Below are 12073 nucleotides of genomic sequence, written 5' to 3'. Positions count from 1 at the left end.
TTGTCTGTAGCAGTTATTTCTGTGCTGTTCTGATGGTAACTTTATATTTCCCTCATTTCTTCTACATTTATGTACCTGATGGCTTTTTAACTCATTTTTGGTAGTATTATAAAATAGTTCATCAGTATTTCATGTCAACAGCATTTATGGAGCACCTACTGTATTCCAGGCACCGTCCTACCATGACCTCAGGTTCTGGGAATGAATAAAACAGGCACAAATTTTTGCCCCAGGGAGTGAGGGAAACAGACAGTAAACATAGTACATAAAATATTACAGTATATTAGGAGGCAGGAAGTGTTACGGAAGAAATACAGCAGGGTGAGGGTGTTAGCACACAACTCAGTATTGAAGGGGTAAAAACACAATTTCTGCTGAACGTTTGCAAGGTTTTAACAACTGCTCTGACTGTCAGAGCGTTTCTCCGACCTTCGCTGAGCACACAGCGTTCTTCTAGGTCCATTGCTGTGGGCAGAGAGGGTGGAGACGGGGTCAGAAGGCACCGGCCCCGTTCCTGAGCACCCTGGGGTCCGAGCCCAAGTGCTGCTTCTCTGGTCTCTCTTGACCCACCAGCGTTTGCCCCTGTTTCCCTGGACTCGGCTCTACACACTGTCTATGCAATACTCTCAGTCCCTGCTCTAAGTCAGCCGCTCCAGTGACCGCCCAGGTGGAAGTCCCACCCATGTTGACCCTCCCTGCCCAACTGACCCTCGTCCATCATCATACACGGTCAATTTCCCACAAATAATGTAGAACACAGAACTTGACGTTTTCTTAGGGACTTTAGAGATGATTGACCTTTGGCCAGTGAAGAAATGGATCCAAGGGAGTTTGGTGATGGAGGTCAGATCATGTTATCTTTCATGCGGAAGACAGAAGGGGAAGACTGGTCTGGGGCTCACATCATTTCACTGCACGGACCCAGGCTCCTAGAACCCTTCACAGTGTTGTGACTGAACACCCCTGTGTCTCTGCTGCAGGTGGTCAACAGAGGGGACCCCTATCCTCAGGAAGTGGGTGCCACCGTCCAGAGAGTCATGGAGAACCTGGACTACTCCAACCCCTACCGCCTGGTCTGGCAGTCCAAGGTAGGTGGCTTACGCACATCTGCGGGCAGTCGGCTGTTTTGAGGATGCGAGGATGCCTGTTTTAGGACTTAGTTGTAAGATGATGGGGTTTGGCTCCTTCATATGGACAGGCTGTGTGTAACCTGATTGCTCAGCATGGGCAGAAAGAACTCTGCAAGCATGTCAGATGGAAGGGAAATCGAGTGGCTAGTTGAGATCCATTGACTTAATTTCTTTTCTTTACTTTGTTTTTCATTTATTTTTATTTTTTAGAGAGAATGGAAGGGACAGAGGTAAAGAGAGAGAGAAACTTCGATGTTGAGAGAAGCACCTCAGTTGGTAGCCTCCCGCACTGGTCGGGGCCCGGGAAACCTGCAGCCCAGGCATGTGCCCTTGACCACGGTCGAACCCGTGACCCTTTGGTATGAGAGCCAGTGCTCTAACCGCTGAGCCAAACTGGCCAGGGCAATGTATTATTTCTAGTCGTAACGACAGTAACTGTTACTTCTGGTGTGCCAACGCTAGAAGGGTCCAAGCTTCAGTGTGGAAATACCAACACCCGAGAAAGCGGGTGTGGAGCGTGGCCCTTGCTCTCAGGGGAGGTGTGTGTGCCCAGGGCAGGGTGTGCCAGACGTGGCGGGAGAAGGGGGGCCCGTGCGCACTCATCCTCCTTCCTCCTAGGTCGGTCCGATGCCCTGGCTGGGTCCTCAGACAGACGAGACGATCAGAGGGCTTTGTGAGAGGGGCTGGAAGAATATCCTCTTAGTCCCCATAGCGTTTACCAGCGACCACATTGAAACACTGTATGAACTGGACATCGAGTACTCGCAGGTTCTGGCTCGCGAGGTAAACGCTGTGTCTGCCTTATTCACCCCTCTGTGGCTTGTTTTAAAGGGACACTGTCTATCGTGATCTAATTGTGTCGTTCAGAAACATTGCATGGAGTGTATGTTTGCACGTGCGTGTCCTCCTCGCGCTGAATGGTGCTTGATCTGAGGACTAAACTGACCCCGTCAAGCCCATTCCATGTCAGCGGTGGGGACCACTCTTGTGCCTCTCTCACATCAGGTGACCCTCTGTGGGAGACATCACTGTGTCTAGTTTAGGTATTGTACTACTTGAAAGTAATAAAAACTACATACACTTCTTTAAGAAAACATAATTTATGTCTCACCAATCTGGAGGAAAATGTTTTTATTGTTCTATAATTCCTTTTCTTCACCGAAGAGTGTCCTTTGGGTTTCTGAGGCATATGGAGTCGTTATTTAGGGAAAGAGCATGCAGTTTCCTTGGGCGCCTTTTTCATGCACGTAGTTAGCTGTTTGCTCCTGTGTTATCAGTCTGATTATTGAGATAACAGATGCTCTCCTTGGTGGCTTGTGATGTAAGGAGGTGAACTGTCATTCAGAGTGGAGAAAAACCGTGGTTCACCATCTCATGGCTTCCGAAGGTCGGCCTAAAACCTGAGCACGATTTATAGCATTGTCTGTGGGAACTGTGGAAGGACTGGAACCCAAGAAGCCCTTCCCCCTCAGTGTCTGCCAGAACTCCTGTCCCTGGTCATCCCTGTGTGATTGATGGAGGCCTGGCCTCGAAGAATCCCTCACCCTCGCTGGGACTGGGCCGCAGGTGCAGGGCGGGGTGGAGAGGGGGTTGGAGGAGCGCCTAGGCCAGCGCCCCACCCCACAGGTTTGTGTGTCCGTGCCGGTCATCAATCAAGCACTGATGAAGTTAGAGGTGCCTAAATTACTTGTCAGTAGTTCTGATAAAGAATTTATGGGCAACTTGTAATTGGCTAAAATGAGGTTGCAGGGTTGTCGGTGGATTCATTTAATGATACCTTCTGCTTCCACCGTGACCGAGGCTAATTGTGAGTGTGCTAAAACACGTAAGTGCAAATACAGTTCAGACCATTGTGTTTGGAAAGCAAGCTTTTGTTTATATTGGATGATAATTCCTATTCATTCATATTACTAAACCGAGGCCATTCCTTAATAATCCATGATTATTAGTGACTAATATGTTAGTCCATATCCAGAATAAAGAAAACCATTTAGTTCTAATTTATTTCATTATTTTTATGGGAGAATGTACTGTGTTTTAAACAATTAACTTTCTTTAGAAAGTAATTTCAGTGTTTTCCTCCAATAGAAATGACTTCTTTTTGATAATAAAAATAATAAAGGGCTCAGACAGTTGAGAGAAGTATATAACACAGAGAGTAGAATCTTAACTCCTCAGCCATAATATGTTAATACTTTGATAAAAATAAGACCCCTTTCCCCTTTAAATATGTGTGTATTTTAATTAAAATGTTACTCTTCTACATGCTTAAAAAAATGGTATATTATTCATAATGTTTTGTAACCTTTTTTTTTCTTAAAAATATATTATGGACCCAAATCAATAAATATAATTAGATCTATGTAATTATTTTGAACAAATTCTTAATTAGTATACATTAAAGTTGTTTCTAATTTTTTACTAGCCTAAAAAAACTACTCTGTAATAAACATCATTTCCTTTTTTATTTTTCCCATTGTTTTCTAAGGGTAAATTCCTAGAAATGGAATATATATATATATATATTTTTAGAAATGGAATTTAAATGTTGACATATTTTACCTGGTTGCCCTGTAGAAATGTACCTGTGATTGTCCCGTTGGCGACGTCTGAGAACACGTTGGCCAGCACTGGCCACTTTGCTGTTCCTGCTTCTCCATGAAGTTTAGAGCACAGTGTTGTTTGAGAACTGTGTCTGCTGAGTCTCAGCATTTTCCTCAGGCCAGTCTTCTGATGTTAATACTAACGTAAAAGAGAAAAGACTTTCACCAGCATTTGGGAAGGGAAAGAGTAAATAATAAAGAGATAGTTCTCACGTATTTGGGGGATAATTAGCTAGATATTTTTGGAGAGGAGAGAAGGGATGATAGTGAAACAATATTCAAATTTTTATTTTAGATTTTTTTTTTTTTTTTTTTATCCTCACCCGAGGACATTTTTCCATTTTTTGTACAGATAGAGTGGGAGGGAGAGAGAGGAAGAGATATATAGAGAGAAACATCGATGTGAAAGGGACACATTGAGTGGTCACCACCCGCACGACCAACCAGGGCTGGGGACAAACTGCAACTGAAGTACGTGCCCTTAGCGGGAACCGAACCCGGGTCTCTCTGGACCGCAGGTCGACGCTCTAACCGCTGAGCCAAACCGGCCAGGGCAGATTTTTTTTTTATAATGTAAGGATATATTTAAAATCTCAACTCTGAATTGGAGTCCATCTAGGTTCAATATACATTAAATTAATTTACCTCTTTTGACACTTGGAATCAAAACACGTATAAACATTTACTTCAATCAATATTCTGCTTAGGTAGAGTCTATAAAGGTGTGCATTAGAAAGGTACAATAAAAAAAGAATGGTAAAAAGAACTTATATGCATATATGCGTAACCAATGGACACAGACAACAGTATGGTGAAGGTGAGGGGGGATGTCAAAGGGGAAAAAAGGGACATCTGTAATAAAAAAATCAATAAATTAAGAATTAAAAAAAAGAATGGTAAGCAGATTTAATTTACTTGGGAATTCTAACAAATACACCCTCAAAAATGGTTTGGAAACAAAGCACCTATGGGAAGGTGATGGGTAGGGGGGGGGAATAGAAATTGAAGAGCAATTTTATGATAACACAGGTGCAAATCAGCATATGGCTTGGTCCTGTGAATAGTTTTCATTTCTGAGCAATCTGGGAACTCTTTGAAGTATGACTTGGAGGGTGTGTGTGTGTGTGTGTGTGTGTTCTGTAGCAGTCAGTTCTTTAAAGAAAATAAAATGTGTATTTGTTTTTCCTCCCTTTTCTTACTTGATTCAGTGTGGAGTTGAAAACATCAGAAGATCAGAGTCTCTTAATGGAAATCCATTGTTCTCTAAGGTACCCCTGGACTATCGCCCTTTTAGTAGAACACATCGGAGAGTAATCCTCTGAGAAACTCTTACAGAATATTGGTTTTCTCACATAGTAGAACATTTTGAGATCCAATTAATTACAGAAATAAAATTGAATTCCTCATACTCCCACTCTTTTTTTCCTTTAGGTAGCCCCCATTTTCTGGTTTCTACCCACCTATCACTAAGTCTGACTTAAAATCTGCCTTTCAGAGACGAACAAGGTTTTAGCAGGTGGGGTAAGAGGATTTCAATCTAAAGTCTCGGTTTTAAGTTTTTTCTAAGCTGAGGGTTCTTAGGAAAGAAAGATATTATAGAATGTGGTTCAAAGGATTCATAATTCAGCTTAAAAGAAACCCCAAGCCTTGGGATTATCAGGACAGACGGGAGGGGAGTGCACGAGTGGGGGAAATGAGCAGACTTTCGTTCTGATGCGTCTTTGCCTCTTGTCATCCCCTTCCAGGCCCTGGCTGACCTGGTCCACTCACACATCCAATCAAACGAGCTGTGCTCCAAGCAGTTGATCCTGAGCTGTCCGCTCTGTGTAAATCCTGTCTGCAGGGAGACTAAATCCTTCTTCACCAACCAGCAGCTGTGACACCCGCCAGAGGACCCCATGGGATTAGGCAAATGCCAGCTTCCAGAGGATGTGGAGGAGGACGCACTTAGGGATGGAGGAAGGACGTTACATTAGAATATGTACAGCCTTTGGGCGCACATTGTGTGATTTCTTGAGGAACAAGTCTGAAATCCTATTGAGTGTTTTCTATTTTTATATGCCAATATAGTAAGCACTTATATTCTCTCTTTCTTTGGGTAAAGTTACTTATTTGGAATTAATTTTAAAATTTTATCTTGTGAGATGCACACGTATTTTAAATACAGATTTTGGGTTTATTGCCCAGAGAGCCCTCCTATAAGGGGCGGGGGAGTCCCTGCAGTGGGCTGCCAATGTGACTGGGGTCTGTTTACAAGCCTCGTGCACAACTGTTGTTTTTTAAAGTGAACATAATTGCATAAAAACAATATAACTTGAAAAAGAAATGCTACCTGATCTTCCCTAGGCCAGTGGGTCACAGAATGCTGTTGGGGAGGTGTGGTCACCCACAAGGGCTGCTTTTGCTAGTGCTGTGGCCATCCGTGGTCATTTTGGTAGTGGTGTGTGACTCTCACTTTCCTTACCATCAAACCAAACCAAGGACGTGTCAAAAGTGCTCCGAGAGTCCCCAGGCACACGAGGCTAGTAAACGTGTAGAAAGCCCGCCTTTGTCGTACGCGCCTCGGTGGGACTCTGGTGCCACGGGAAAGGGGCTCCCGTTGCTTCCTGTCTCGAAGGCTGAGATGCAGGGAAGCTGATGGTGGGATTCACCGCGAGCTCCTCCCCGGACCTGAGAACCTTTCTCAGAGCATCTTCTTCATCTTGGCTGAATGTCTCCTTTCTGCACATTTCTCTGAAGAGACTTATTTTATAAAGACATCTGTGTTTTGTAACCTTGAATTCTTTTTTAATTTACCATTGTTAATTACAAAAATGATGTAACATGCAATAGGACATTTGAAAAATAGAGAAAAGAAAAATTACCACTTTTATGCAACAACTATTCATCATATTGTCTTTCATGCCATTCTTTTTCCGTGGGTATTTTTAAGGCCACTGTGACCTTGAATTTGAGTGAAAAGTTCTAAAAATGTAGAAAAAATGTAGGACCAGAGTCTGATCTTCTATACTTGGATTTAAGTGGATTAAAAATCTCTGATGGATCCGTAATGAATTTGTAATGATTACTTTGTCTTTTCCTCGTTGCCCTAAAACTTTGTTCTTCAAAAGAGCATTTCTTTGATTTTGTAAAAATCCTGTTCATAAAGTAGAAGTATTACTGGAGTCATAGATCTTCTATACTCAGGATTTTCTATATTAATCAATATTATGACATTATTAAGGTTTTAACCAGTTTGATTCATGCTCTCTGTTAAATCAAAACTAATCCAAATCCTGACCAATGTGGCTCAGTTTCTTGGAGCGTTGTCTTGTGCATCGGAAGGTCACCAGTTTGATTCCTGGTCAGGACACACACCGGGTTGTAGGTTCGATCCCCAGATGGGGTGTGTGCGGGAGGCAACCGATCTGTGTTTCTCTCTTATCTCTCTCTCTCCCTTTCCCTCTCCCTTCCTGTCTCTCTAAAAAATAAATAAAAGCATATTTTTTAAAAATCCGAATTAGTTAATAATCAAAATTATTGAATAGGCATTTACTTTGAAATACAAGAAAAGAAACATGACGTCCACTCTAGGTACTAGTTTGCCCACGCTGATAACAGCTCTGACATTTAAGAAGCATCTATGTATTTTTTCAGATTGGTTTACTATTTATAGATTGTGTTTCCAGAGAAAGGTGCAAGGCACAGGTAGTTCTTTAGAATTTTCCTCATCTCTTTCCATCAGCTTTTTGGGGATTAGGTTCAAGGCAAACTTTGAGTGCCTGTCCCACATGGATTGAGTCCTGTGGGTTAGTGGCCTGGTGGTGAAGACAGGTTACACTTGTGGCCAGTCTTCCCCTCCAGGGCATTTCCTGAGGGCCTACCTCACTGCACTGCTTCAAAGTTGAATGTGTTGTGGAGATGCTGCAGAAAACTCCAAGTCAAGAGCTTCTGCCCAGGTACCTGAAGCCCATTTGCGAAGGAAGCTTCCACATTAACTGTGGGCTGTCTGGAGTAACAGCCTTGGTTCTGCATCGGGACCAGACCGGCCTGTGTAGGGAGAGGCTGAGGCGGGTTTATGGGGACCACTGCCCACGGCATGTGTTGTTCTAAGAAGTGTGTGTTACCTTTGACTTATGAACCGAAGATGGGTACGAGTCATACAAGAAACTCAGCAACTGCTCTTCTTAGAGCTAATAGGCTTTGAGAATTGTTCTGTTTGTCAGCTTTGAAGTACAAATGTTTGCCCTGGTAATGAGTGATGCACTGTTGGCAGTTTCTGCAAGCTGCACTTAGGTGCCGACCTGGCTTTAATTGCTGAGCCAACTTGCACAGAAAACTTGCAGGAGCTGTGATGAGGTGGCAGTTTCGCTTGCCAGGGTTACAGGAGGCCCAGTATGGAATAGCACAGAAGGAAGGAACTCTTAAGAATATGCATTCTGGCCCTGGCCGGTGTTGCTCAGTGGTTAGAGTATTGTCCTGCACACTGAGGGGTTGAAGGTTCGATTCCCGGTCAAGAGCACCTACCTTGGTTGCAGGTTTGATCCCTGGCCCCGTTGAGGTTGCATGTGGGAGCCAACCAATTAGTGTGTCTCTCTCACATCAATGTTCCTCCCTCCCTCCCTCCCTCCCTCCCTCCCTCCCTCCCTCCCTCCCATTCTATCTAAAAATTAATGGAAAAAGTATCCTTGGGTGAGGATTAACAACAACAACAAAAAAGGTATATTAGTGACATGTTGGTGCTGATTGAATAGTAAAAATCCATGACGTTTTCTCGGAGTACCCAGCCTTGCTCGAGTAATCCCATGCACAGATGTAACATTCCTCCAGGATTCAGTTAAATCTTTCCTTATGGCTGAAATTATTTAGATAGTGATGGTTACGTAGTTATGCAGAGAAAGTGGATTTTCTGCTCCATGGTGCCCAAACTAAGCCTGTCAGAGGGTACATTATATTAACAGTCATAAATTTATGACATTTATATGTTTAGCTGCTCTTTAAAAATAGACTTTTTTTTTCTTCTTAGGGAAAATATACTGACTTGCTGAGATGAGTCTCAGAATGAAGCCCCCCTTTTTTCCCCTCATCTAATCCATTCTCATCACTTAGGTATTTACTTCAAGAAACCCTACCTTAAGGTGTGCAAGAGAGTGTTTGCTCAATTTGATGCTGTTGTGTTTATCCAAAACATGGTGTTACACCCGCAGGGTGAAGCCACACCACTGAGTGGGCAGCAGAAAGACCACACCCCCATGCATGGGTAAGCGCGTGAGTCTGCAGACCTTGGGGCTCGTCTGTGTTCGCACGTCCATTCAGGGCTGGGGGGGGGGGGGGGCGGGTGAGGGGCCGACTTGTGTGGCTGTAGCTGGAGGGATGAATTTAGAGCTGATGACCATAAGAAAAAACATCTGTGTGCATGTGTGTGTCCATGCACAGGTGCGTAAGCCTGGAGCCTTTGACCACATCTTTTTTTTAAGTTTTTTTCTTTATTTATTTTAGAGAGAAAGGGGGAAGGAGAGAGAATAGAAACATTGTTGAGAGAGAACATCGATTGGCCGCCTCCTGCATGCCCCCCAACTGGGGATCAGGCCCACAACCTGGGCATGTGTCCTGATCGGGATTCAAACCGGCGACCTCTTGGTGCGTGGGTTGACACTCAACCACTGAGCCACACCGGCCGGGCTTCATCTTTAGTACCACGTCCCGAGCTCTTCACCTTGTCTGAAAGACCCCCTCTGTCAGAATCCTGATGGTGGCGTTAGGAACAGGCTTCCCAACACGAGATGGCAATGGGAAATCCGTTGAGATGTCAGAAGCTGGAGAAGAAAATTCTGAGTTGACCCTAAAATTAGCACCCTCCGTTAATGTCATTCAGCCTCTCAGTCTAACTGGCAATATGGACAACCCTAGAGGAGGACACACGCCAGTCACTTCTTTCATGATTTATACAAATTATAAAATCACAAACATTTAATTAAGGCCGTGTCCCAGAGGGGCTTTGTAAACGGCATTCTGAGGCCTTTGTTCTCACTGCGCAACAACAGATTCCTGTGGAAGAAGCCCCGGCAGTAACTGCTACCGGTGGCCTTTTGTGACACTGACATTTCATTTTACTGCAACAAGCGTCAGAAGGTTTCAGGGAACATGCATCAGAGGGATTAAATCTGAAGATCGGATGACTCAAGAAACCCGAATTCTGCTGGACTCGCTGCCAGGTAGAACACTCAATCATGTCGTCAGTGGGTCGCAGTTCCATGTGCTCACCGTCTGTCAAACAGTGGCACCTCAACACTTGATTTTTTCTTTTCTTTCTTACTAGATTTCTTCCAGCTGGACAGTTTGTGCTATAACTCTGACTTGACTGTTTGCCTTCAGAGCTGTGCTTCTTTGCAAAACACACTTATTCTGGAAAGTATGAAGCGTGCCGAGCTCCATGGCACCGGCCTGGGTGGTGGGTCTTTGTGGGGGCTCGAGAGAGACGCTGATGCTGCCAGTATTCGCTGAGTGGCACTGGTGCAGGGAGAGGGCGGGGGACCAGCGTGGGGCCACCGCCCCTGCGTGAGAGGAGTCCTAGCCCCGCTCTGGGAAGTGGGTGCCCCTGGAGAACACAGCCATAACACGGTAGGGGCCCAGGGGAGGGAGAAACGCTTTTGCTTTCGATGTGGGAATCTGATTAAGCCTTTCTACAGGGAAAAGGAAGCAGAAAACAAATGCGCCCTGTGATAATCAGTTTCTTACAATAAATATGCTTTGATAGTGCTGGCTTAGTTGTTTTTAGCTGAAATCATTAGCTTCTATTTTTAGTATAACAACTACTGGCTAAATTAGTCTACAGTAAGCCATTAAGATGGATGTTGGAATTAAAAACATTTTTGGAAAAAAGCCTGCTTTGAGCCTGGGTTGGGAGCCCGTGGGCAGGAACTGGGTCCCGGGTCTGGTTGCTTGGACGCCGTCGCTGCCCTCCAGGCCTCGGGCCTCACAGCCCGCCTCTGAAACGGGGGCGCACAGGCCTCCTTCCTCCTTCCAGTCCCCCATCGCAAAGCTGTGCTTTCCTAACACGTTAAGAAATAATGCATTTTACCCCGAGAACTCGTAAAGTGTCCTGCACTTTCATCTTTTCCTTACTTAGAGAAATGTACATACCAGGATGCAGTCGGCTGTTCAAGAGCCCAAGCTGGGGGTGCCGGCTTGCGAGAGCCCATGGTCCACTTTCAGGCTGTGAGGCAGCGGTCAGTAAACATTCCACCAGTCCAATTGAGTCGTATTAGAAACAAAGGTGACGGACTTCACCGCTTCCCAGTTACTGGCCTGTTTTATTATCTTGGCTCAGGTTGCCTGTGTCTGTCGGACCTCTGGTGGAAACACTAGAGGATGACCAGCTACTGTGCCTGTTTCCAACTTTGTTCAGTGACATCACATTGGCGGCTAGAAATTGGCTGCTGTCGGACCAGTCGCACTGTGGAACTCGGCACATACTACGAGTGAGGCCTCGATTGTCTTGTGGATTATCTAGACGTAGAAAGTGGCGTGGAAAATGTTAATGGTGCAGTGAAAAGTTGCATCTAGCCGGCACATGGTGACTAGCACGTAGACTCGAGGAAATGCTTCCATTATTTGAAAACGATGATCGGATTCACCCAAGTTCCCGCGTACAAAGACGCTGCTTCACGTTGGCGTTGTTCATTAACGCAAACACTCATGTTAACGCTGACATTCCTGTCAGGACTGTGTGGTTGACCGGTTGTAACCATAGGTTGGTTCTACAAATGCAAGAACTTGGTAAAAAAAAAATTAACAAAAGCATTCTTTGAGAATCCATTGACTACATGGAATTTATAATAAAGAGTATTGTATTTTATTATTATTTGTGAATTGTGCTTCCTACCTCTTTTCTACAAGTAAAATTTATAGCAAACCTACACTCACACGTATATGCGTAGGTGGTTTTTCAGAGCTGGTTGGTGACCACGTCTCAGCACACTACTGCCTAAAAGGGACCTTTTCTGGGATGATGGAAATGATTCGTGTGGCTCGAGTACTAGTATTGTTCTCCAGGTTCATTATCTGCAGAGAGGCAGCTCTCTCTCTCTATCACTGTCTAGTTAGAGTGGAAGCTACCCCACAGTGACTGGATAATTTAATCCTTTTAGTAAGATTGCAATTGTCTCCAACAAAATTCCTGGGCCCGCTGAGCTAACAATCCCTGAGAACTTCCAGAGGGCGGAGGTCTAGAGGGTGGGCTTTCTCCCACTCCTGGTCTCCGCCGGCCCGGCAGGACTGTCGCAGGGAGGGCCACAGCGGCAGTTCCGGCTATGAAGAGCTCCCTGTGACCATCAGCAGTGGGTCTCTGGTTTCACACGG

The 12073-nt window shown here is 44.8% G+C and overlaps 1 protein-coding gene across 4 annotated transcripts in view; it reads left to right on the top strand.

The window, feature by feature from the left end:
* The window catches only part of FECH (ferrochelatase), a 39595-nt gene extending 32812 nt beyond the window's left edge, over window positions 1-6783 (top strand). For all 4 annotated transcript variants that reach the window (XM_036244198.1, XM_036244196.1, XM_036244197.1 and 1 more), the window contains 4 exons: window positions 981-1088; window positions 1749-1913; window positions 4942-5001; window positions 5479-6783. In XM_036244198.1, the coding sequence (XP_036100091.1) occupies window positions 981-1088; window positions 1749-1913; window positions 4942-5001; window positions 5479-5613 (468 nt within the window). In that variant the 3' untranslated portion in view covers window positions 5614-6783. The remainder of the gene's footprint in view (window positions 1-980; window positions 1089-1748; window positions 1914-4941; window positions 5002-5478) is intronic.
* Window positions 6784-12073: the final 5290 nt, after the last annotated feature.

Source organism: Molossus molossus, unplaced genomic scaffold (genome assembly GCF_014108415.1).
Source record: "Molossus molossus isolate mMolMol1 unplaced genomic scaffold, mMolMol1.p scaffold_m16_p_6, whole genome shotgun sequence".
Classification (NCBI taxonomy): domain Eukaryota; kingdom Metazoa; phylum Chordata; class Mammalia; order Chiroptera; family Molossidae; genus Molossus; species Molossus molossus.
The sequence above is the reverse complement of the archived record's forward strand: the minus strand, read 5'-3'. Positions and strand labels throughout refer to the sequence as shown.